This window comes from Camelina sativa, chromosome 12 (assembly GCF_000633955.1).
Source record: "Camelina sativa cultivar DH55 chromosome 12, Cs, whole genome shotgun sequence".
Taxonomy (NCBI): domain Eukaryota; kingdom Viridiplantae; phylum Streptophyta; class Magnoliopsida; order Brassicales; family Brassicaceae; genus Camelina; species Camelina sativa.
In genome coordinates this window covers 2,003,708-2,029,636 of record NC_025696.1, presented here as the reverse complement: position 1 = coordinate 2,029,636, position 25,929 = coordinate 2,003,708, and the positions used below count along the sequence as shown (strand labels likewise).

The 25,929-nt window shown below is 37.3% G+C and overlaps 4 protein-coding genes and 1 non-coding gene across 6 annotated transcripts; 3 read left to right on the top strand and 2 right to left on the bottom strand.

Moving 5' to 3' along the window:
* LOC104729562 (probable LRR receptor-like serine/threonine-protein kinase At4g36180) lies at window positions 1,353–5,102 on the bottom strand. Its single transcript, XM_010448514.1, has 2 exons — window positions 2,120–5,102; window positions 1,353–2,035 (listed from the first exon to the last, which is right to left on the bottom strand). Exons 1-2 carry the CDS (start codon window positions 5,009–5,011, stop codon window positions 1,511–1,513), a joined length of 3,417 nt encoding a protein of 1,138 aa, XP_010446816.1. The 5' UTR covers window positions 5,012–5,102; the 3' UTR covers window positions 1,353–1,510.
* Window positions 5,270–8,037, top strand: LOC104729561 (probable serine protease EDA2). The gene is made up of 12 exons (XM_010448513.2): window positions 5,270–5,505; window positions 5,628–5,753; window positions 5,850–6,005; window positions 6,102–6,287; window positions 6,377–6,493; window positions 6,591–6,644; window positions 6,717–6,788; window positions 6,940–7,145; window positions 7,235–7,329; window positions 7,420–7,494; window positions 7,622–7,705; window positions 7,800–8,037. Exons 1-12 carry the CDS (start codon window positions 5,293–5,295, stop codon window positions 7,913–7,915), a joined length of 1,500 nt encoding a protein of 499 aa, XP_010446815.1. The 5' UTR covers window positions 5,270–5,292; the 3' UTR covers window positions 7,916–8,037.
* Window positions 8,144–8,216, top strand: TRNAE-CUC. The gene has a single exon. It is a non-coding gene; the product is annotated as a tRNA-Glu (tRNA).
* Window positions 8,349–12,373, top strand: LOC104729560 (transmembrane and coiled-coil domain-containing protein 4-like). Its single transcript, XM_010448512.2, has 15 exons — window positions 8,349–8,692; window positions 8,834–8,915; window positions 9,000–9,515; window positions 9,738–9,906; window positions 9,996–10,148; window positions 10,318–10,415; window positions 10,594–10,685; window positions 10,839–10,909; window positions 11,001–11,136; window positions 11,199–11,258; window positions 11,358–11,440; window positions 11,528–11,604; window positions 11,716–11,786; window positions 11,883–11,940; window positions 12,112–12,373. The coding sequence occupies exons 1-15, from the start codon at window positions 8,454–8,456 to the stop codon at window positions 12,223–12,225; spliced, it is 2,019 nt and encodes a 672-aa protein (XP_010446814.1). The 5' UTR covers window positions 8,349–8,453; the 3' UTR covers window positions 12,226–12,373.
* Window positions 15,362–18,090, bottom strand: LOC104729559 (cytochrome P450 84A1). 2 transcript variants are annotated; one of them, XM_019234165.1, is made up of 4 exons: window positions 17,446–18,083; window positions 16,904–17,334; window positions 16,320–16,671; window positions 15,410–15,944 (listed from the first exon to the last, which is right to left on the bottom strand). In XM_019234165.1, exons 1-4 carry the CDS (start codon window positions 17,954–17,956, stop codon window positions 15,676–15,678), a joined length of 1,563 nt encoding a protein of 520 aa, XP_019089710.1. In that variant the 5' UTR covers window positions 17,957–18,083; the 3' UTR covers window positions 15,410–15,675. The 2 variants fall into 2 exon arrangements, with proteins under 2 accessions (XP_010446813.1, XP_019089710.1); XM_010448511.2 differs by lacking the exon at window positions 16,320–16,671 and having other exon boundaries at window positions 15,362–16,296; window positions 17,446–18,090.

The following is a 25,929-nucleotide window of genomic DNA, read 5'->3' as shown; positions in this document are numbered from 1 at the left end:
CCTGTTTATGTCGAAAGAACTAGAAGACCGGAATACCACACACCGAGGACAACTAGAGAGCAAATCGACAAGGAAGAAAGCAGGAGACAAACACGACCAGAGACTCAAATACAACTACTAGCACACCTCACCAGCCGAATAAAGATAGCTAAAAACACTAGGGAGAAGGCAAAAACCTTAAAAACGACAGGAGACAAGCCACGCAAGATCAGCTATTCTTACACGCGGACACTCGTCGAACCAGCTTCAGCCACCTACAGACTTAAAACTGACGACGTCCTCGCAAGAGAAGAAATAGAGAACTAATCCACTGCTTTGACTAAAACCTAACTCTAAGACTTCCAAAAGGAAACTCGAAGGAAGGCTAGTAGGTGACTCAGCAACAAATTAACATCCAAATGGCTCACACCAAGAACGAACCTAGAGCAACAACTAATCTCAAACCAACAAGAGGACTCTAAGAAGAGGAAGAGAAAAATTCCGGATTCAAACCCCCAAGTATATCAACAACCGCAAATTAAGAGACTTAAAAGCTGACTTAACAAGGACAACCTAAAGCCACCAACAAAACAAACTGGGGATATACCAAACGAGCTTGACTTGATGAGAATGTAGCCAAAGGTAACCTAGACACTTTCTAAACAAAGAGACCCAACGCAGCACTACCAAGGACGGGAGAATACAAAGGTCAGATGTTACCGGAGAGAAGGCAAAACACATCTCGGCCGTAGTAGAAGCCGAACAAACCGTCTATCATCATCAACGACCAAGGCCAAGGAAAAACCAGATCTGAAAATTCATTCAACAGAAACATCGACGAGACAGGGCAATCGCGGCTCACCATCACGGACCAAAAGGAGACGAACCTCGGTGAGCTCTCACCGATAACGGAGAGAACAAAACCTTGACGCCATTCCGAAACCTTCGAAACCAGATCCGCCGGAGGGGACTGAGAAAGGCTCAACAACAACTAGACAAGAAGGAAGCAAACATAGGACGACCCTCTCACGACTCCGGCGAGAGGCGCCGGTGGCCGGAGAGGTCAGAAACGAGGAGGAAACCTTGGCGGCGGCTAGGGCGAACGAGTCTTCACGAGAGAGAAAAGGGGGTTTTTTTTTTTGCTTGCTCAAAACTCACAAGTTGGTGATTTTGTAATCTAAATTAATTATTAGTTGAATGATGTTTTTTTTTTAAATATGATTAGCAGATAGTACTATCAAATTACACTTCGGCGCGAAAAATCATAAACTTCCTGAAGCGTGTCCCTCCCCCACATGCATCAAATCCGGGTGCGTAAATGACGTTTGACTAAATAAAAAAACAATAATCTCTAGTGGACCACTCGAGTCGACTTTGTAAACAACAACCATTTAATTCGAGTTCTTGGTCCCAACAAAAGACATTAAAGAAGCTCCCAAAGACCAAGTAAATTAATGCTGAATTTTTTAATATTTTTTTTTCTTCACTAAAAATTTAAATCAGGAATACAAAGAAGAAAAAAAAGGAACGGTTAGGCCGGTGAAGGCTGAGAAGTTGGGTCGGCGGAGGAAGGAACGTCGGGACCAACACGGCAGCCTTCAAGCATGAAAACAACATCGGACATTGTTGGTCTGTCTAGAGGATCCGTTGCAGTACAAAGAAGTCCCACTTTTATTCCTAATAAGAACTCTTCCCATTCTGATGATTCTGGATCCAGTTCTAGTAGCCCTGGTTCTAGTAGCTCTGTGACTTGACCTCTCTGAAGCTGTTTCTTTACCCATTTCACTATATCCTCGTCTTGTGTGAACATTACTGGTCTTTTCCCCGTTAGGATTTCGAGTAGGACAATGCCAAAGCTGTAGATGTCAGATTCTCTTGTGATTTCTCCTGATGATGAGGCTTCTGGAGAAACATATCCTAGCGTCCCAGTGGTGGCTGATGTGACGGCTGATCTTGACGGGGATCGTACCGTGAGACGGTCAAGCCCGAAATCTGATAAATGTGCTTCGAAATCAGCGTCGAATAGTACATTCTGTGGCTTGATATCACCATGAACCTATTTGAGATAATGAATGTTAAAACAAAACTGAAACTGATGATGTATACTTGTAGAATGTGATTTAAAACGTAAGAGACTTACCATGCTGGATTGATGAAGGAAACCAAGTCCACGAGCGATCCCGAGAGCTATGAGGTGACGCATTGGCCAGTTTAGGACATGGCCATCTTGGTGGGAAGCTTCTTGGAGCAGAGTAGATAAGTTTCCGTTTGGCATGTAGTCATACACCAAAAGCCTTAAATCTGGTGGACCTGCGTAGTAACCTCTAAGGACAGTGATGTTTCGGTGCTTGACTTTACCGAGGAATTCAGCTTCTTTCTTGAACAAGTTCTCGTTTAAGAGTGAGCCATTGGGTAAGCGGCGGATAGAGAGAACCATTCCGTCATTGTAATTGGCTTTGAATAGCAATCCGTATCTGGTTCTGCTAAGAACATTTTCTTCATCGAACTGTCGTGTTGCTTCGATTGTTTCAGCCAGAGTGATCTTGTTGTTGAACATCACTAGCTTTGGTTCTCCATTTTCTGTGCTTGATCTGCTCGTGCTGCTACGAACTCTACTTCCTGCGCTTGTTCTACCAGGACTTCGTTTCTTCTCTCCAGTTGTAGACTGTTGTTTCAGCTTCTTTCTCCATTTCAAGAGTGTGTAAATGTAGAAGCAGCAGAAGAGTGATAAAAGGAATGCACCTATTGCAGCCATAACTATCATAATAATCATTTTCCTTCTCTTCTTCTTCTCTTCCGCTGTGCTGCTTTCGCATTTTCTGTTTAATGGCTTCCCGCAGAGCTCTGTGTTACCCGAAAATTCTGATGGGTTGTTGATTCTTGAGCCTAACGAAGCTGGAATCTCTCCTTTAAGGTTGTTGCTTGAGACGTTAAAGTACACCAAGTTACTGGAGATAAGGGTGAGGCTAGCTGGAATCTTCCCGGTTAAGTTATTAACAGAAAGATCTAGCTTTGTCAAGTTTGATAACCTAGACAAAGATCCAGGTATGACTCCTGAAAGATGATTGTGGTCAAGTGACAACGAGTTGAGAGACAAGCTCTGCGAGATTTCTGGTGGGATTTCGCCTGACAAGTTGTTCCGACCCATGTCAAGCACCTTCAAACGCGGAAGGCGAGAGAGATCAGCTGGTATATGACCCATTAGCCGGTTAGATCTTAACTCGAGAACTTCAAGAGCAGAGCAGTTCCCAATTTCAGGTGGAATAGACCCAGAGATGTGATTATCTGATAGTGACAGAGAAACCAACAACCGAAGATACCCGAAAGTCTGTGGAATCTGACCAGAGAAGGAGTTGGAGCTAAGGTTCACATACCTTAAACTCACCAAGCTACTAAACCCTTCAGGTACAACGCCAGAGAAGTTGTTTCCCTGCAATGCAATCACTTGCAAGTTGGGCAAACCAGAGAGCTCAACCGGAACCTCACCAGACATATTCTGTTTGCTCAAATCAAGAGCTGTTAGCTTAAACAGATTGCCCACACTAGCTGGTATCTCACCAGAGAATCCATTCCCACTCAAATTCAGAAAACTGAGGTTACTCAAGTTACTGATACTCACAGGAACTTCCCCGGAAAACTTGTTTCCACTCAAATCCAGCTCAGACAGATTCGTCAAGGCCATTAACTCCACAGGGAAACTCCCATTCAAGTTGTTTTCACCTAAGTTAAGCCTATCAAGCTGCTGCAGATTCACCAGAGACGAAGGAACATAACCTGAGAAGCTGTTTCTGCCTAAAGACAAAACCTTTAAACCCTTCATGTAACCTAAAAACTCAGGAACCTGACCTTTTAATCTGTTCCCTTCGAAATCAAGAACACCTAACGAACCACATTGCTTAATCTCAACAGGAATCTCACCGGTAAGAGAGTTATTAGCCAACTTCAATTCTTCTAACCTCTTCAAGTTACCAATATCCGGCGGAATCTCGCCGGAAAACAAGTTTCCAGAAACATCAAGATTCGTTAAAGACAAAATCTTTGTTAACCACAACGGGAAAAGACCGGAGATTCGGTTTTCCCCGAGATCCAAGACCTGTAAACCGGTACGACAGTTGGCCGACGTCGTCTCAGGCCGTACGATATCGGAAAAAGCATTGAAGCCTAACTGAACAATCCTAAGCGAAGAGTTGCAGAAGAGAGAAAACGGCACAGTACCGGAAAAATTGTTGGTAGAGAGAGACAGAACCTCGAGTTTCGGAAGAGCACCGTACGCGGCGGGAATCACGCCGCCGATTTCGTTCTCCGACGCACTCAAATGAACTAAGGAGGAGCAGTTTGAGATAGCCGACGGTAATGTCCCTTGCAAGAGATTGAAATCGAGCCACAAGTACTGAAGACTCTGAAGGTTACCAAAACTCGCCGGAATCTCGCCGGTAAACTGATTATATGAGAGATTAAGAAGCTGGAGCTGAGTCAAGTTAGCGAGTCCACTCGGTATCTGACCAGAGAAGGTGTTCGAGGAAACGTCCAAGAACTTAAGACTCGTCGGCAAACCAACGGAGATCTCACCGGAGAGACGGTTACCAGCAACGTTGAAAACCTCAAGCGAAGTGAGATTCCTCATCGCCGGAGGTAGTTTCCCGGAGAGTGAGTTGTACTGGAGAAAGATAGCGAGTAGGCGCGTGCAGTAAGCGAGTGTGGTAGGGATAGTACCGTTCAAAGAGTTTGACCGGAGACTAAGCTTCCGTAACATGCGTAAGCCGGAGATACGATCGGAGATTCGTCCGGAGAGCTGGAGACGAGGAAGACGGATCTCTGTAACACGGTGGTTAGTACAGCCAACGCCACGCCAGTCACATGGAGCTGATGGAGTTGAAGGATCCCATGAAGTTAACGCACCGAGTGGGTCATGGAGGTTGAGTTTAAACGCCGTGAGTGATTCGATCTCTGTTTGAGACTCATCGGCGTGTAAAAGTAACGGCGCGTAAATCACGAGGAGAATGAAGAAGAATAGAGATATACCCATGGCCATATAGTATAGATCTGCTTGAAGTGAATTAGGGTGAGAGAAGTGTCGCCATGAGTGTGAGTTTCAAAGAGAGAGAGAGAATTAACAAAAGTGAGTAAAGTTGAAGTTTTTAAAGAAGAAGCCGAAACAATACATATATTAGTATATTACTAAAAAAAAAAATATTTGTTACAAATTGGGGATACATTATTTTAATCATTATATTGTCCTTGCAATTATTATTTATTTTTATTTTTTTAATATTTTTTTAAAACAGATAAAAATCATTATTTTGTTTTTTTTGGATGGATTTCACGGCGAAGAAAAATATGTTGTCGGCGACGCTTAGATTTGGCTTTACTGTACTCACTATCTTCACGGTGCTATTGTCGTGTTCGGATTTGTCTGATGGATTATTGCAACCTCGTAGGATTTCTCATGGTTTATTCGAAGGGAGCAAGTACTTGACGAGGGATGAGCTCTGGTTCAATCAAAACCTAGACCACTACTCTCCATCTGTAATCAATCTTTCCCTATTTCGATTCCTGTTCGATTTCTATTTTTGGATTCCTATTTGATTTGAGATTTCGTTACTAAATCTTAGTTTCCAATTCGAATTGTTTCTAATTTTATCTCTCAGGATCATCGTAAATTCAGACAGCGATACTATGAGTATCTTGATTTTTTACGGGTACCTGACGGACCTATCTTTTTGATTATCTGCGGTGAAGGTCCTTGTAACGGAATCCCCAATGATTATATATCTGTAAGATATTGATTTTTTTGATTGATTCATCTTTCTCATTGCATATGATTGTTTCTGAAGTTTGCGTTGCTTTTCCTTATATAATATGTAATTTAGGTGTTAGCAAAGAAGTTTGAAGCTGGTATTGTTTCACTTGAGCATCGTTACTACGGGAAGAGCTCACCTTTTAACTCATTAGCCACTGAAAATCTCAAGTATCTTTCATCTAAACAGGCCCTTAACGATTTAGCTGCTTTCCGCCAATATTATCAGGCGAGTTGTTTTCTTGTGGTTTTTATACTCTAGACTAGAAGTGGTTGCTTCTATGATTCAATGAACATGTTTTTGGGATTTTGTTTGTGGATGCAGAACTCTTTGAATGTTAAGTTTAATAGAAGTGGCAATGTTGAGAATCCGTGGTTCTTCTTTGGAGCGTCTTATTCTGGAGCTCTGAGTGCTTGGTTCCGGCTTAAGTTCCCTCATTTGACTTGTGGAAGCCTCGCTAGTTCTGCAGTTGTTCGTGCTGTCTACGAATACGCTGAATATGATCAACAGGTATTAAACTTGAGTGAATGACATGTTTGGTGCGTTTATACAGAGTTCAGTTGCTTATAGTATCAAGATTTTTGTCCCTTATCGTGCAGATAGGTGAGTCGGTTGGACCGGAATGTAAAGCTGTACTACAAGAGACTAACAAACTAGTGGAACTAGGGCTTAAAGTAAACAACAAGGCTGTGAAAGCTCTCTTCAATGCCACCGAGGTCTAGCTTTGCTGTTTCTCTTTCTGCTCTTTGAATCCAAACAATTATGGACGTAACAAGTCTGTCTCTAATATGTTTAAGTTTCTGAAATCTGCAGCTTGATGTTGATGCTGATTTCTTATACTTGATAGCGGATGCACAAGTTATTGCTGTAAGCATTTCATAGTTTTATGATTTTAGTTTTCTTTCTAGTTTAAGATGTTTATAGTCAAGATTTTGGCAGATCCAATACGGAAACCCGGATAAACTATGTGTACCACTTGTGGAAGCTCAGAAGAATGGTGGTGATTTACTGGCAAGTTCTTTGTTTTCATGATCCCTCTTTGCTTATGCTCGGTGTATATATATGTATATGAACAGTGATCATATATCCTACAAGAATAGAAGAACTCGTTTTGTAAATTAAAGATTTTTGCTTATGCATTATATTTGGTGTGTTAATACAGGAAGCATATGCTAAATACGTTAGAGAGTTTTGCGTTGGAGTTTTCGGGCTAAGCTCTAAAACATATAGCCGGAAACATCTGCTAGACACTGCAATCACGTCAGAGAGTGCAGATAGGCTTTGGTGGTTCCAAGTTTGCACTGAAGTGGCATATTTCCAGGTGGCACCTGCTAACGATAGCATCCGGTCCCATCAAATCAATACAGAGTACACACAGTCCCAAGCTTATATGCTTAATTTGTTCTTTACCGTTTCTATTTATCATCGTCCTGCTTATGTTTGTACTAATTTCATAGGTATCATTTGGATCTGTGCAAAAGTCTGTTTGGGAAAGGTGTTTACCCTGAAGTAGATGCAACAAACCTGTACTATGGAAGTGATAGAATTGCTGGTATGTAATGTCGGAAAAACTTTTCGAGCTCCTCTTACACTTGTACACATGCCAACAGTTTCTTCGCATCTTATATTCTCAAATTTGCAGCGACCAAGATCGTCTTCACAAATGGGTCACAGGATCCATGGCGTCATGCATCGAAACAGACCTCATCTCCTGACCGTAAGTCTCCTTTTAGTTTGACAAAAATCACAGAACATAAACTCAGACATAGTCTGTCTCTAGCACTCAGCCAGATACTTTCTCTGCTGGGACTGGGACACTAACAAGTTAATGCTTGACCACACAGTGCCTTCATACATCATCACTTGTCATAACTGTGGCCATGGAAGTGATCTTCGAGGATGCCCTCAATCTCCAATGATCATTGAAGGTACATATTACTGGCCTTTTTTTTCTGTTTCCAATGCCTGAAGTCAAAGACAAGTATTGAAACAGCTAGTTAAAAAATATGATTCCATTTTCAGGTGATTCCAAGAACTGCAGTTCACCCGATGCAGTGAACAAAGTGAGGCAACGTATCATAGAACACATCGACTTGTGGCTCTCCGAGTGTCGTGGAGGGATTAGGAGTTCCATGTAAAGTCACACAAACTCCGGTTCTGCAGATAAATAAAACATCAGATGTATGTTCCAAACTTGTATCTTTGTAACTGTAACCTCTGATGTATCATGTTTCGAACTTTTATCTACGAAACTTTTACAGTTACGCGCATAGTCGATGGCCGTCGAGTCGCATGCTCTTAGCATTTATTGTGGATTAATTTTCTTTGTTAAGTTAAATAAAACATATCTTGATACTGAACACAAATCCGTTGTAGTCTAGCTGGTCAGGATACTCGGCTCTCACCCGAGAGACCCGGGTTCGAGTCCCGGCAACGGAGATATTTTTATAAATTTTGGTCTTGAAGACGATGTCGTTTTGATTAATAAGTCAACAGAGTGAAGACAGATGTCTTCTCGCTACTGGACCAGAGGAAAAGGAAAACGGATGACTCATATAGTCACGGATTCATCTTTCTCGGGATTTCAAAATTTGACGGTGATCCGACTTCCGGCGAATTTGTTGCTTTCGTATTTTATTTTCGCTGATCGGTAAAGACCAAACGTTTTGTTTCGGTATGGTGGAATCTACGTCGAATTTGACTCCGACGCAGAGATATGCGGCCGGCGCATTGTTCGCGATCGCTCTCAACCAAGCGCAAATTAACCAGACTCAGCCGTTAGGGATCCCGTCGGCAGAAGACGACGACGGAGGTGACGAAGAGCGTAGAAGCAATTGCAGTAGCGGAGATTCTGTCTCCGATGACCCAAGCCTTTGGGTACACGAGACGTCTTGCCTTCTTCGACCCGTTTTCAGGTGATTTCCCAAAATCTGTTCTCGTTTCTCATCGATAACTGAAGTATTGTTTCTAATTCTATATTTTGGTTGTATAGTCACGTTGGACTCATCATGTTCTGGAATCATATAATTTAGTTTGTAATTCGTTTTTATCCACAGATGTCTTGAGATTGATTCACCGGCTTGGCTTGGTCTCGAGCAAACAGCTTGCTCGACTCCGGCTAAGCACCACATCGGAGCGGTATGTTTATTGTGGAGTTTGATATTTTTTGTTATGGATCATTGAGTTAATTGTTCATTAACTTCTATTTTTGATTTCTTGTAGTTCACGAGGTTACTCTCAGAAGAAGCGAGTGATGCTTCTGTCGAAATGGTGGAGCAAGAGATGGCATTAGCTAAAGCTGCTGATTCTATGGTGTACAACATTCAAAGCTCTGTCTCGATAGATGCTAAGAAGGAGAAGCATCAGGAGTATGAAAACGAATGCCGTGAGAAATATAAAGTTCCTGAGGTCAAATCAAAAGAGGTGGATTTGGATAAAGAGAAGGATAAGAAGGAGGCGGCTGAAAGTGTTGAAACAGAGAGTCTTGAAGCGGGTGTGGTTATTATAGATGGAAGCCATAAGCCTGAAGTTCTTGAAGATGAGAAATCTGTTAAGGAAGTGACATTGCTTAGCCATCAGAGGAAGATTAATGTTCTTTATGAACTCCTTTCTGCTTGCTTGTCAGATAAACATCTTGAGGATAAGAAATGTTCTCGGCGTAGGAAAGGCTATGATGCTCGTCATCGCGTTGCTCTCCGTTTACTTGCGACCTGGTTTAACATTGAGTGGATTAAAGTGGTTCGTATAGTTATTTCTTCCGAGACAAGTTCCTTGTGAAACTTAACGCTTTTACTTGGAATCATTTTTTTTGTTACGAATTAGCTATCTTTCTGTGAGTTAGGATGTGAAATTAGCACTGCTTTAAATTCCAGTACTTTCCATCTGCTAATGGCGGTTGTTGATTTTGTGTTTTCTTTCATTGTTTAGATATATTAACATTTAGGGATCTTCAATTTCTAGGAAGCAATTGAGACAATGGTCGCATGCTCTGCCATGGCCATTCAGAAGTCTGCTGAAATGAAGGGTGAAGATGCTCTATCTCCTTCGAGTTCATGGGCTAAGTGGAAGCGTGGAGGCATCATTGGTGCCGCTGCTATCACAGGGGGAACTTTGATGGCCATCACTGGTGGTACGGTGAATTCAAAGCGTTAACCTTATAAATTAGAGCGCATTTTGAATTGGTTACCTGTCTTAAATTTACATGGTTATGCTCAACAGGATTGGCTGCTCCAGCTATTGCTGCAGGGTTTGGTGCATTGGCACCAACACTGGGCACAATTATACCGGTGATAGGAGCTGGTGGGTTTGCTGCTGCGGCTAGTGCCGCCGGAACTGTTGCTGGCTCCGTTGCGGTTGCAGCATCATTTGGAGGTGAATAAGAGTAGATGGTTCATTTTTGCACTACATGGATATATCAGTACGCTTACAATTAGTCACTACGTATTTTGGCTTGTCTTTCATCCCCACTAATGTATTAAGTTTTTTATGGAGCGTCTAGGATGTTACTTATGCTTGATTTTTAAAATGTTTTCGTACCCAGCTGCTGGAGCTGGTCTCACAGGGACTAAGATGGCGAGGAGAATTGGGGACCTTGATGAGTTCGAATTTAAAGCTATTGGCGAAAATCATAATCAAGGAGTGAGTTCCTATTTCCCTCTGCTGCTAGATCATTGGGACATACTTTTGTATCTTGGAGAACATATTGGTCGTGTCTCCTCTTCTCCATTATTTCGGAATCTCCTTACTCTGAGTTTTCCAGTTTTTGAGGGCCACGTGTTCACTGATGTGAAAATGTTTGTGGCAATCAATGTAACAGCGGTTAGCAGTGGAAGTCTTGATTGCTGGTGTTGTTTTTGAAGAAGAAGATTTTGTGAAACCATGGGAAGGGTTAACTAGCAATATGGAGAGGTATGTCATGTGAGAACTTTGGTATCTTAAAAAGGAAATAGGATTTAACATGTGGAGCTATTCCTTGCATTAGCTATTCTCATCACGTTTGTGGCTGATTCTCAAGAATAGAACTATAGTTGCCTCTTACATTCTGATCTTTTACTATCTCAGGTACACGCTGCAATGGGAGTCCAAGAATCTTATCTTAGTGAGCACTGCAATTCAGGATTGGCTTACTTCAAGTAATTGGTTTATATCCTTACTAAAATAACCATGTAGATGTAAAAATGTCAATCTTCTAATATAATTGTGATTTTGTTTTGATTTCCCTAGGGCTTGCCATGGAATTGATGAAACAAGGAGCGATGCACACTGTGTTGGCCTCTCTTTTAATGGCATTGGCGTGGCCAGCGACAATATTGGTAGCTGCTGATTTCATAGATAGCAAATGGAGTATTGCTATTGATAGGTAACACATCTCCCCTAGCTAAGTAGTCAATTGATGAATGAAGATAACCCTAAACCCTGTAGATCGGACAAAGCAGGAAGAGTTCTAGCTGAAGCGCTACAAAAAGGCTTGCAAGGAAATAGGTAAAGAGTTTATGACTGCTGCAAGCAACTGAATATAATTTCTAAACATAAGGATTTATGTGTTGATTGCTTATATTTCCTCAAATGTTGTGAATTCAGACCCATCACTCTCGTGGGTTTTTCTCTTGGTGCTCGTGTCATCTTCAAATGCCTCCAAACACTGGCCGAGACAGAACAAAACGGTAGTTTCTCATGTGCTACATAGAAGATATCTTGAAAAGATTGAATTCTGCTTCTTTTTTTCTTAAACTCTTAACATGTCTTGGCAGCTGATCTTGTGGAAAGAGTTGTACTTCTTGGAGCACCCATTTCAATCAATAATGAGAACTGGCGAGACGTAAGGAAGGTAATTAACTCTCTTTGAGCGATGTCAGTAACTGACCAAATCATATGTCACATCAATTGAATCAAATCTTAATTGAGTTTTTTAATTTATTTCTCTGGTCCTGTTTCTTAGATGGTAGCTGGAAGATTCATCAATGTTTATGCCACAAACGACTGGACCCTTGGTATTGCATTTCGCGCCAGGTACATATGTTACATAACTTCCATTATTTCAAATTTTGTCCATTTCACCTAACAAATCATCATGTTCTACGAATCCTAACCTTTGATCTTCCACAGTTTATTCTCCCAAGGATTAGCCGGAATCCAACCAATTTGTATCCCTGGGATCGAAAATGTAAGCCGTCTCTTTCTCTTGGTCCATTAATGAAACAAATGATTAGTTGTTGGAGTATAAATTTAGTAATGGTGTTGCCAAAAAGAAAGATATAAGATCACTTTCAATAATTGTAAAGTTGCAATCAATATGAATAATATTCTCTTGATCTCTCAACGTGTAACATAACAGGTGGATGTAACCGATATGGTGGAAGGTCACTCTTCATATCTATGGAAAACTCAGCAGATTCTAGAAAGACTCGAGATCGACACTTATTACCCTGTTTTCCGAGACACTCTCTAAGGTAATCAAATCAGATACATACTGTATATCACAATATAGAGAAGCAAACTTTTTCACATGTTTGAATCACAGGAAACAAAACAAATAAAAGTCGTTATACAGTTAGACATTAATGAAAGTAAGTCGTGTATTTTGTTTGTTTGGTTTAGTCGTCGACGTCTTTTGTCTTTTTAACGTTCGTCGTCGACGCCGGCGAAGGACGAGAGCTTCTATTACGACCACTGCTTTATCACTTTAGATTTACTATACAACTTTTTTTGGATGAAAATTACAATACAACTTTGCGTGAAAGGTCCCGTTTTTTTGTATTTTACTTATCCAACAGGTTTCCATTTGTTTTCTTTGATCCGTTCTATGCTAAAGTGCTTTTGAAGAGTATTCTCTCTTTCGTTCGCCACCACTCATGGTGGTCCATTCAAGTAAAGAAACATTACAATCGTAAATAAACAAGTAACTAGCCCACAAATTTTATTTGTTTCTCCCAGCATCACGTTTATATTCATAAAGAATCAGCCTTGCCAACTATAAAATTTGTCACTTTCTTGATCTTTTGTCTCTCTCCGCGACAAGATTCTGTCGTCGAGACACTACTACTTACTACGAACTTCTTATTTATTTATTTCTATTCAACTTTTTCTTTGTTAACGTTTTTTATATAGGTATATATATTTTGTTCGAGACAAAATTTATATTTCCCTTGAATTGAGGAGACAAGGTGCAATGAATCTGTTGATTTCATAGAGAAAATGTATTATTGTCGTCACTGATAATTGCTAAACTATCTTCTTCTCCTTTTAACAAACTAATGAACTTCGAAAGTATATTAAAAACCAAGGACCGCTAGTTTAAATATCTTAAGCCATCTCTTTCTCTCGTCATTTAATGTTGACAAATACATAATTCACTCGTTTACATAATGAAACAAGATTCGTTTTCCAAGTGAACAAAGCTAATGTCAAGATGGTGTCAGATCGCTTTCAACTAAAACAATAATTGAAAGGTCAAATTAAGATGATCTTCAAGATTGGTGTAAGAAGGTTTAAAAATCACTTTAGAAAGAAGAAAAAAGTGAGAGATCCAATTATACATATAACTCTTGACTTCTCGATCTCAACGTTACAAGTGAAAATGTAAACAATAAGGTCAAAGGTCACTCCTCATATCTATGGACAATGTAGCAAATCCGAATTTGACAAAGAAAAAAAAAAAAGGCATATATAGATATCGATTTTGTTAGAGCGTGTCTCGAAAGATGGAGTAATAAGTGTCGGCTTTGACCTATATATAACGATTCATACTTCAAATTTGACAAATGTAGATATACCCTCTTGTTTACTCTTCACGTAACGTATTATTTGAAATTTCGAACTTATAACTCAAACAATGACTGTAGTGGCATTTGTCGTTTATATCTCTTGTTATATTAAGCGATATGAGAGTCTAACAGATGCGTACGTACGTATAGTAGAAAATTTGGGACCTCCTTAGTTCAAATTTTCAACATGCATGTTCTAAAATTTAGACCACAAAAAAATAAAACTAGATCACTAATTGAACGTAGACATTAAGGGTTTTTGTTTGTTTGTTAATTATCAAATGTCTTGGTTTGAACGTTCTTCGACGTCGGTGAAAGAGGACAACCTCTGCTCTGCGTTGTAAATAGTCGTGCCGAATCAACCACCACATGTCACCCGTTTTAGCTGACCATGCTGGTCTTTTAATTTAGCTACCATTCTTGCTCCCTTTTATCGTCAAAATTGAAAATGTGGATTCTGATGTCTGTATTTATTGTTTGAAACGAAGCGACTAGAAGTTCGAGACTATTTTTTTCGAGGCAAAATCGAGTTAGCGTATGAAAGTCACGTACGAATGAAATAATGTTGAGTTAGACAAATAGTAATGTTTTAGGTGGACTACTATCGCCTCTGTGTCGTGGGTTTCAATGATATGTGGTTCACTGCATGCTCATGCATCCAAGTTATAATAAATTCAGTGGTACATAAAAAAATCCAATAGATTTATTTATTTACAATTTCAAGCATGCATCACCCCTTTTTTTTTTTTTTTAAGCATCAACGCATTTCTTTCATAAAACATATATCACACCATGCATCACAAATCTATTTTAAACCATCCATTACTGCATTTATTTTATAAAATCTAAGCGACCACCAAACAAAGTTTTAAAGGATATGGGGTCGTATATGACTCAATTAATTGTCCCCACAATCACAAGTACAAAACTCTTTATGAGAAATGATTAAAAAAAATTCAAACGCAATGTCAATTATTTGGTAAAAGTAAATGTTGCGAGGACTTGATGGGTCGAGAAGCTGTCTTCTCTAGAAACCCTACTCGAAGCAACCCCTTTGCAAAGATGTGGCGTACATACTTGCATTACTGCAGTCTTTAAAGGCTTTAATTGTTACGTTTGGCTTAGAGCTGATTTTAGCGATGTCTGCTTCATTTTCACAACTCATTACTTGTCCATAAAACCGTCATTTTCTTATGCTTCCACCAAATAGAAAAGAAGGAGGCACCCTAGCTAGTTAGTTGTTACAGTCTTAAATTATCTTTTGGATTTTGTGTATTCGGTAGACATTTTGCTGGAGACATATATTTATGGCACCGATAATAGTAAAATAATTTATTCGTGATATTCCTGAGTCCACGTAGGGTACATGCGTATGTGTATATGAATGTGATACGTGTGTAGCTACGGAAAATGTAACAAAGTGATCGTAGTTTATTGATTTTTTTCGTCACGGTAGTTGAAGTTGTGATTGATACTTGATAGTTGATGCATTCAGGTTATTATAAATATATAGTTTCGATGTCAACTTTGACATTATCAATCTAGAAATTCTGATTATATATGGACGGTGTTAGAATAACGTAAGTAACACATACATAGGTGTTAGGTGCATTTCGCTGTGTTAGTATATAAGGTGTCCAATTCTACCCAAAAAAAAAGTCACACAAATGGTATACATAAGAAAAACCTATAATCATTAGCTTTTCAATTAACTTAAGGCTTAAACTCAGTTATATGCTCAATCCTAGAAATTCCAACTCTAATTGACACCCATAAGACTAAAAGTGAATATAACTATAAAATAATTTTGAAAAGTAGAAGTTCTCATTCCGATATTGCCAATGGCAATGGGGTACTTAAAACTATAAATTTCCAACATGCAAAGTTATCTCCGAAAAGAATCTTATTGTTTACATTTCATTCACGCAAAAATCCCCACAAAAGAAAAAGAAAAAAGAAAAGAAAAACAAAGCGAAACAAAGAGCCACTTCTTATGTTTTCATCCAGAATACACGTGTAGATAGATATGTATACATTACATGCATAAGATATAACATCCACAATTCGTCGGGGCTATTTTCAACTTTTCATCAGCTTCTCACACCAAACTCTTGCCACGTGGTTCGAACCACAACTTAAAGAGCACATATAAGGCGCGTGGTCGGCACAGCGAAAAGACGCGTGGCTTTAGGAGCCGTGAGACCGAACACATCATTCATGTCAAGCTCACTAGGTTTCATCCCATCAGGTAATTTCCACGTGAAGCAATGTAATATATGAGCCACGGCTAACTCAAGCGCGTATAACCCTAGTTGCATACCCGGGCACGATCTACGACCCGACCCGAACGGTATAAACTCGAAATTACTCCCCTTGAAATCCGGTACGCCCGCTTCCAAAAACCGCGACGGTCTAAACGTCTCCGGATCAACCCAAGATTTCGGGTCGCGTCCAATCGCAAACGCGTTGATCATCACACGAGATTTCTTGGGAACGAAGAAACCGTCGATACTAGTGTCCTCCGCGGTTTCGTGGAGGAGGAGTGGGATCGGTGGGTGCATCCTTAGGGTTTCTTTGAGTGTGCACTTGAGAAAAGTCAACTTTTCGATGTCTGTTTCTTCAACTCGCCGGTCAAGTCCGACAACTTCCGCGAGTTCTTGTTGGACCCGTTTCAGATCCTCCGGGCTCCGTAATAACTCCGTTAAGGCCCACTCTATCGCCGACGCTACCGTTTCCGTTCCTCCAAACATAACGTCCTATTAAAATCAAATCAAATAANTCGACGGTCTAAACGTTTCCGGATCAACCCAAGATGTCGGGTCGCGTCCAATCGCAAACGCGTTGATCATCACACGAGATTTCTTGGGTACGAAGAAACCGTCGATACTAGTGTCCTCTGCCGTTTCGTGGAGGAGGAGTGGGATCGGTGGGTGCATCCTTAGGGTTTCTTTGAGTGTGCACTTGAGATAAGTCAACTTTTCGATGTCTGTTTCTTCAACTCGCCGGTCAAGTCCGACTACTTCCGCGAGTTCTTGTTGGACACGTTTCAGATCCTCCGGGCTCCGTAATAACTCCGTTAAGGCCCACTCTATCGCCGACGCTACCGTTTCCGTTCCTCCAAACATAACGTCCTATTAAAATCAAATCAAATAAAATCAATTCACATTAGAATTCAAATATTTTATAACTTTTTGCCTCTTCACTGATTTGTCATTTTTTTGTCTACTTGTAAAACAGAAAAATTGCCTTCCCAATATAGAAAAAGGTACTTCAAAGAAAATAACGGGTTAATGGATAAGTATTAGTATTACGTAACGCATTAAGAATCATGATGGTAAGTAATGCGTTTTGAAATATAATTACCATGATAATAGCTTTGATATTGTCACGGGTAAGTTTGATGGAATTCTGAAGATCCGTTGCCTCACTCACTAATTTGGCCTCTTCGCTGTAGAAGGCAAGAAGATCATCGACCATATCGGTATCAACAACATCTCCATCATCCACAGTGTTTTGATTCTCTTTCTTTTTCATATGTTCATCGATAATATCGTCAATAAATCCGTCTAGGTCGTTACGGGCCTTCACCAGCCTCTTGTTTATCCCTTGCGGATCAATCCACCCGAAATAAGGTATGAAATCTGCTACGTTGAAGGCTCCAAAAAGCTTAGAGAATTCTTGCAAGATTCTTATGAACTCGTCTTGTCCTTTTTCGCAAGCTGAACCGAACGCTGCCCGGTAAGTTATATTGCGGGTCAGCGCGAAAATTTGCTCCCCGACGTTTATAGAGTTACCTACAATTTTTTTGGTTCGATGTTAAAATACATAACAAACAAAAACAAATTGAGTTTTTACTTTATATACATGACCGCACATAACAAGAGTTAATATGCGAGCTAGCTTACCAACGTTACAAGAGACCGACCGGACCATTTTGTCCACTTCATCTCGAACTGAAGCCCATGACTCAGCTCGTTTGCGGCTAAACACCTTCATGACACACACTTTTCTCATCTGTCTCCAAAACGGTCCGTAGTGAGCGAAAGCCATGTCCGCTCGGTCGTAAGTCAAATAGCTTATAGCTATAGTTGCAGGCCGGTTCGAGAATACGCTATCCTGTACTTGAAGGACTTGTCGAGCCACGTCCGGTGATGACACGGCGTACATATGAAGGAATCCCATGCGGAGATGGCACAAGCCGCCGTATTTTTTAGCTAGATTGGCTAAACCACGGTGAGTGAGTTGGTCCATCATAAACATATTGCCTATGATGGGCCAACCCCGTGGACCGGGAGGATACGGAGGCCTTCGTCGTCGTGTGATGAGGCCGATGAATATGAAAAGAGTGACGACGATGAGAAGAGCCGTCGTGGGATCTGATACTTTGCTTAGTGTTTGTGATAAGGAAGACTCCATATTGGATTTTTTGAATTTTTTTTTTTTGCTAAAATGTTTTTCTTTTGGTCCTGGAAAGGCTCAGGAGGCAAAGTTCGCCATTTTGGGATGTGATTAGAGAGATGGGTTTTATAATCAAATCGTGGTCCCTTTTATTGACATAGTTGTATTATCTAGTGGGACTTAATTTTCGTCATCCATTATATATACACCGTTTATTTATTTTTATTTAATATATGAAATAAATAGTAACACCTTTGTGTGGAATTAAATGCATTGGAAAATAAATAGTAGCATGTATCAGGATTTTGGTATTTTACTGAGTTCGAGCATATATGATTCGAATCATTCGTGGTATTTAGTGGATTTTAAATTAGTGAACTAGTGAAAACATAAACACAGTTACACACATATGGATCGATGAGTGCTTCGCTAAAATAAATGGTAATATAAATGCATTTTCCTCAATTTATCAATATAATTTTAAATAATAATTACTTCTTCTTTTGCCGAAAAAAATAAAACATGAATACTAAAGTGGCTAAATTATTAAAATTTTAACAAATTACAGAAGTCACCATTTTTATTTACTTAAATAAATGAAATCAAGACTTGTCACCAACTCCTTTCTTATAAACGAAGAAAAAGAAAATGAAAGTAAACTAGAATTAATAATGTTATTATCATCGATATGTCTCTTAAATTTGATTTTTCAGTTAGGTTTATATTATATTTTTGTTTGTGGTGCGTTTTCTGATCAGTTAGGTTTAAAATGCATTAAAACTCAAAAAAGCAGATTTTATAGTAAGATTAATTGAATCAACTCAACACAAAAATAAATAGTTAAATTTGTACTACTTTGTATTTTGTATATATGTTAAATGACAGTCGTGATTTTGTTTGACGGGCAATATAAATATATATATATGGAAACATCCACTGTTTTTTTTCTTCTTTTTTTGTGAAAATTTGATGAAACGTCCGCTCTTCAATTGATCAAAACAACGTTACTAAAAAGATCCACTCAGACTCGGTGTAAGTGTAAATTGTGCAAACGTACAAAGACACAAGGTCTACTAGTACTAAATCTTAGACAAAGACTGACCACTAGCAGTGAGTACGTTACAGAAGGTCGATTAATTAATAATTAACCTAGTAGCTCTAGGTCTTAGACATTATAAACTAATAATTAATTTTATTTTGTCGTGACTGACAGAGTTCGCTGGCACTGCATCAGAAGAACTACACAAGATTTTGACCAATAATTCAAGTATTAGGGTGTGAATCATTGCAGCGGTTGGAGCGGACAAATTCATCTGCAGATCAGACTACTTTAATTTAACATTCATCATGTGTAGTTTGCAGTGGTGCGGTCTACAGAAAACAGAAACAAAATCGCAGCGGATCAACTGCAGACCGTTTTTTCTTACAAATAGACTTGGACCGCAGCAATCTGTTGTCCACACTTAAAACATAGCGGTTTGGTCCGCACACAGATTTGTCCGTCTCGACCGTAGTTACCATTCAGATCCTTAAAGTTTTTTTTTTGGTTTTTTACCACAAGTATTAGAGTTTAAAAAGAATAATTGCATATATGATTAACTAACACAACTTTTAAAATTAATCAAAATACCATCTTTTGCAAACAAGTTGGCTAATCTAAAACTCTCTAGCCACATGTTATGTTTCTCTAGCTACACGTTCGCTTGTAATACTTCTTAATCATTATCCTTTTAATATAAATCTCAGGCTTGTTTATTATAACCGACATCTATATATATTAATCCCTAAGATATTTGAAAAGTTAGATATTTATAGTAACCAATTTTGAAAATCTGATCCCTCAACACTTCTATATAAGATAAGAAATCCTTCAACAACGGTCCGTCATGAATTTGATTATTCTAAGTTTCATCATACGAGTCTATATGATGCATAAGTCATAAGTTTCAACAATATAGGGCTTTGAAGAAAAAAGGAAAGTAAAAAGTTACTTAATTAAGTTCGAGTCATAAGTCATAACTATAAGTCACGCTCGTATGACGAGGCGTGTGCATGTATGGTACTTGGCGAACTCTATAGTTTTATGGAATTAAAAAACACTGATCACATGTCTCCTCGATTACACACCCAATCGAAGGTAAGATAAAAAATAATAAAACCATACGTTATTTCGAGATTTAATATCAATTGACCTATTCTGCTTTCTTGGTGAAGCTAGTGATGTGGAGCAAAACTATAGTAGTATAAATTATTATCATATGGCTAATTTTATAAAGACTACTAAAATGAGTCTTTTTCTAAAAATATTAACTCATTGCTTAGTTGAATATGATCAAATTATGTGGGACCATTGTAAGCTCATATTGACAGTGATATACTGATATTATCGTCATTTCTAAATCAGCTGGATCAGATCATCGTATAAAAGCATTTGTTACAAATATTGGTAAATATATCTTTAATTGAGTGAAATAATACTTCCTCTGTTTCACAAAGAATGTCATTCTGGAGAAAAGTTTTACCCCTAAAAATAATACTCTCTCTGTTTCATAAAAAATTTCATTTTACATTTCCAATAAGTGTTTTAATGCTAAATTTTTTTTTTACCCCTAAACCCAAAGCTATTTCATTGAATTTAGATCATTAATCACTTATTAAATAGGGGTAAATATGTATAATTCAAACTTTTCTTAATTTATGTAAAATATGTCAGAATGACACTCTTTGTAAAACAGAAGGAGTATATTTTATGTTTGTAATAGTGTGTTCTTACCAACTTCATGCCTTTTAAAAGTATTTATGTCTGTTCTTACCAACTTCATGTTTTCTAAAACTATTTAGTGACTAAAAATATATCAACGTAAATGTTTATTTTCATAAGAATAAACTTAAATTCAAACTAAACCTTTCTATACGTTCATTAAGCACTTCCTATTATTCTGAGTTAATCAAATACCTTTATGTAAAACTTATATATATATATATATATATAGATAATCTTTCGTATGTATGTATATTAAAAAATAAAAACTCTTTCCGTTACTTAATTAACAGGAATAAGATAGAAACCCTTCTTATGTTCTGTATGGTTCCTAAACGTAAGTAGAAAGAGTACGTAACAGGTTTTATATTGTCTAATTTAGTTTTGTTTCAGAAAAAAGAATATATATATATATCGTTTTATGATTCGGGTGTGATGACTGAAGCCAACCGCTACTCGCTACGTGACATAGATATCCTTTTCGCCTCTATTAATATAATAAGATAAAATCAAACTATGAAAGTCCTTACTATAACATTATGTTCCCATTAATTATTTATTAAGCCAACTTCTTCCTTTTGAGCTTTGACTAGCAATTTTTTATTTTTGTGTTTTTGTTTTGTCCACAATAAATCCCTCATCTAGTAGTATTTTACTTCAACGATTTTACACTTTAATTTAGGCATTTTCATATATTTTTTTGGAAAAAAATAAGCTAAACAAATGTTTTATTTGGGATCTGATCGGTGATTATGTTTTAGATCAGTGCATTTATAGAGCTTTTTTTTAGTACAGTTACATAAAAGTAATCTGGTAAAAAGGGTGAAAATATATGATTATTGTAAATTTGTAAGAGATAATAGTTGAATATATGGTTGATTGGTAATGTTTTAATAGTTATATAATAAAATAATTATACTTGGGGTTTTCTCTTTCAAAAGTCATAAGAATTTATTCTTGATAACTATTTATTATTTTAATACACAAATATATTTTAGTAAAAAAATTCTTAATATTTAAAAGAGCATATACATATAAAAATATATAAAACCACTTTGAATATTCAAAACAACTTTTCTGTTTTCCACTTTTTCTCTGTTTTTTCACCTTTTTCTCTGTTTTTCTCACTTTAGAAGTATCAATTTATGTTTTGAGTTGGATTGAATTTAAAGTGTTTTGAAATAAATCAATAAGTCAACCACTTGAAATTATAGGTGACTGGCAAATCAACTTTTTATTTTGGGCGGTTAGTAATTATTTTTCTTTTTATGTACCCATATACTTAAGAGTCTACCGCTTACTGTACCAGTCGATGAGATCGTTTCAAAGGCATTTCAGTGTGCCTACATTTTCCATAATGAAATTTAAGTTAGAATGTCATTATCTTGTCAATATAAAAGTATAGTATATGTATAAGAAGCAAATCAAGTGTATAGTATATATATAATATAACTAAGTAATACTCTCACCGGTTTTTTTCAGCTAATCTAATTGTTTCAAAGGAAGTATCATCTTGATTTTTTTATGTGAATTGGAAAATAAGGTATTTTTTAATGATTAGTTTTGAATTTAAAATATTTTTGTATTTCATTTTCTATTATTGGTTTTAAGTAGAGACAAAATATCTACTGAAAAAAAATTACAGTAAAATTTAACAAGGAATGTTTTTTGTAACGAAACTATTTCTACAAGGCTACAACGATGATACTATTAAACAGAAAAAAAAAAGTATTTGTGAAATTATTTTTTCCTACCTTGTGAAATGATGTAAGATGTTTTAATTTAAGAACCTAAAATATATTTTTAAGTATCATTAATTATGTGACGTAGTATAGAAGATAGAACAAAAGAATACAAACTAATTATCATATAAAATATATAAAAAATGATGTAAGAAACTAAGAAGAAAATGATGTCAAAAAAATAATAATAATAACAAAGCGTATGTATACAATTTTTCACAGTAAATAAAAAGTTTTTCTCAACTGTCTGTTTTCGACTATAATCACAGTACTGTGATTATAAGCCTTATCTAATGCTATCTCATGAATCAAGATCAGTTCCAACACTGGTGATTATTAATTAATTGGCAACGTACGTAAACAGAGGAATGTGTCAGGGAAAACAAATTTATTGGCGAAACGGTAAAATTTATTTTGCACCGTTTTCAACTACAGTACTTATCTGAAAATTCAAATTTCAATCCACATAATTCTTTCATTTTCATATATATATATATATATATATTTATTTATCTTCCAGTTGCCACTAGAATCCTAATTCATACCCGACAATTGTGTTATGTCAGAGTTTATTCGTGTGGGATAGTTGAAAAATGCAGGTTAAACACTAAACTATATCGTTATATCAAACAAAAATATCAGAGGTGTATCATATTCCAACTAGTAGTAACAAACCATTGTAATTGGTTCACACAATATAACATAAATATACGATTCACGATACTTCACATGTTCATATGCATTTGGAAGTTTGGAAAACAAACCAACCATTATTGTATAATCGATCGTATCAACCTTAGGTTCACGTGCCTGTCACCATGTGCTAAGTCGTCAATGCCTAAGCTACTACATACGCGACCTACATATATCATATATGACTCAGACGAAACAAGATGTCTCATTTAGATTCATCACATACCGATCCGGCACATAAGCAAAGGAATCAATGACTTTACACGGTAAAGCATTATTGTTTGAAAAAAATCCTTTAGGTCTAGGAAGCCTTTAGGATCACTCTGAATTATTAAATAAGCATTACTGTTTGAAATTCTTTTTTTTATCTTTTGATTTTTGTTTTATACTAACAAAAAACTCAATTATTTTTTGTTGGGTAAAGAATATCTAAAAAAAAATTAGAAAAATCGGACCGGCCCTGCTTATATTTTCTTTAATAATTTAATAGTAGCTAACCATTCAATAAATAAACCGATAGTGAAACAAGTAAAGTGATAAGCAAATTACACATCGAATTGCAATCTTAGTTCGTTAATCGTTCTTTACGTCGTCATACCGTCGTCATCTTTACATAATTACCATTACACAAATTAGTTAAGGATAAACTCAAACGACATAAAAGAAAAAAATAGTAAATAATAAAACAAAAATGGAATTTGGATTTGGGCCTATCATTCATTTACGTCTCGGTGCGTTTGTGCTTCCCGTCACTTCACGCGTCTCCATCGTTTTTCTTGTCAAATTGATCAATTAGAGAGTTCTCGTGTGTATGTACGTATTCATATTTGTTTTCATTACAAACTACTCTCTGTTTTTTCTTAGTTTGAATTCTAAACTATATGAGACTGATTGGTCCCTTTATGTTATTCGGTAAATATTTTTATGAACAAGTCAAATTATACATCGAGACACCCCCGAAGTTCGGATATCTGTTTACCTTTCAAGATAAAATTGAATAAGATAATATCTTTGTATGGGTCTAATGCCATATAACATTGGGTTTTGTCCCAAATTCTACAATATTTGTTAGGTGAATAACTCGGTACTGAGAGAAATTGGGCCTAATATTTTCGGCCCAAAAGAGAAATGACTCGGACCAATTGACAGTTCTTGAACTATTTTCAGATCACGTATGGAACTCAAACCGATAACATCAACACTCATTTTTCTTAACTCTAAAAGGTTTCCAAACTCAGTTGTGATTCTAGATTTAAAGAATGACTGGGTAAGATTATCTTCTCTTCAATCCTTTTATCTTCCCTTTTAACCAATGTCATTGAGCATCACAGATCACAAAAATCATCATATTTTTTTCTATAGAATGAATCTCGGTTTCTTATGCTTGGAGGGGTTAATTTAATTTCATTTGACTCTTAAGACTTTTGTAATGCCTGCGTAGTTGAACATTCAGTAATAGCTAATCCACGAGATCAGTCGAATTTGGATGGTAACATGCTAACATTGAAACAATCCACTCTAATATTTTAACAAAGAAAAAACAATCCACTCTAATAGCTAGGTTGAGCTACTTTAATCAAACATTTTCAAATTATAAAAATGATCTCATTGCAACATTTGTATATTCCTAAATTAAGTCTAGGCCTATTTAGATACAACCAACACCACAACGAAGCGTCTTTCGTGTGAAGGCATTATCAAAATTGGAAAAATCTAGCGTAAACCAAAAGAAAAGCCATCAATAAAGAAAAAATTGTTTCGTAGGGTAAGTTAGACAACACCCTTTTGGCTCCCACATTACCTACTATTTTGATCATACTGTTCTTTATTTCCCTTTGTTAATGTGTCTTATGCTGTGACAAAAATGAAATATATGTATTCCCCGCATGCGTTTGACCAAAAGAAAACAAAAATTCTTCCCGCATCCGCATGCATTTGCGATGATCTCCTACGTACCCACTTATATAAGTGCGATATTAATGCAAAGGGGTTTAAATTAATACGAACACGCTTTTAAATGCGTTTTTTTACATATCTATAATCATGTAAAAGAAAGGATTTAATTTCCTTAGCCTTTTTAATCGATTCGTAGATGGTGTATAGTGGAGACCGTCTTGCGCGTGAAGCAAATAACTATAGATTGGTCACTCTATGATTGATAGATAAAATGCGGACAAAGTTTAATAATTGAAGAGCCTATACTTATATATTTATATATACAGCTTCCAGTTTTAAGTTAAAGAATAATAAAAAGTTGGTAGGTTCGGTATGGAAAATGCATGTGCATGCATGGGATTAATTAAACTAAATGCATAAGTTTAACAGTCAGTTAGAGTGCACAGAATTAGTATAAAAGGGAGAGGAAGGAGAGGGTGTCGAAGCATAACATAGTTCGATGATCTATACTGATAAACTAAAATGGAGAGTATAATAAGAGAGAGATCATCATCAAGGTCAGTGTTTTTCTTGTTCGGTCTTGCTTGTGTTTTGCTGTCGCTAAGCTCAAAATTTGTTTATGGATTACGAGACCTAAAGGAGAGAGATAGTAGTGAGAGTAATTCTATGAATGCTACTTCAAGCGTTTCCCACTCTAAGAATACTGCCAACATTTCGACCGTTGGGTTTGAAAATGCCTTAGTTGGTCAGAATAGTAAGAGTGGAAAATGTGAAACACGAAGCGGAGGAGGAGGAGGCGGAGGCGGTGGGGGCGGAGGTGGAGGAGGAAATGGTGGGAATGGAAAAGACAATTCCCACAAAAAGAAAAAAAGAAGCGGTGGGGGAGGAGGAGGAGGAGG

Excerpts from the sequence above, each read along its gene's own strand:
- LOC104729562 (XM_010448514.1), bottom strand. The coding sequence starts at position 5,011 with ATGGCCATGGGTATATCTCTATTCTTCTTCATTCTCCTCGTGATTTAC. Across the intron at positions 2,036-2,119 it reads TCCTTCATCAATCCAGCATG|GTTCATGGTGATATCAAGCC; the intron begins GTAAGTCTCTTA and ends TATCTCAAATAG.
- LOC104729561 (XM_010448513.2), top strand. The coding sequence starts at position 5,293 with ATGGATTTCACGGCGAAGAAAAATATGTTGTCGGCGACGCTTAGATTT. Across the intron at positions 5,754-5,849 it reads TCCCCAATGATTATATATCT|GTGTTAGCAAAGAAGTTTGA; the intron begins GTAAGATATTGA and ends TATGTAATTTAG. Across the intron at positions 6,006-6,101 it reads CTTTCCGCCAATATTATCAG|AACTCTTTGAATGTTAAGTT; the intron begins GCGAGTTGTTTT and ends TTGTGGATGCAG.
- LOC104729560 (XM_010448512.2), top strand. The coding sequence starts at position 8,454 with ATGGTGGAATCTACGTCGAATTTGACTCCGACGCAGAGATATGCGGCC. Across the intron at positions 10,910-11,000 it reads TCAGGATTGGCTTACTTCAA|GGCTTGCCATGGAATTGATG; the intron begins GTAATTGGTTTA and ends TGATTTCCCTAG. Across the intron at positions 11,441-11,527 it reads GGCCGAGACAGAACAAAACG|CTGATCTTGTGGAAAGAGTT; the intron begins GTAGTTTCTCAT and ends ATGTCTTGGCAG.
- LOC104729559 (XM_010448511.2), bottom strand. The coding sequence starts at position 17,956 with ATGGAGTCTTCCTTATCACAAACACTAAGCAAAGTATCAGATCCCACG. Across the intron at positions 17,335-17,445 it reads GTCGGTCTCTTGTAACGTTG|GTAACTCTATAAACGTCGGG; the intron begins GTAAGCTAGCTC and ends AAAAAATTGTAG. Across the intron at positions 16,297-16,903 it reads ATATCAAAGCTATTATCATG|GACGTTATGTTTGGAGGAAC; the intron begins GTAATTATATTT and ends TGATTTTAATAG.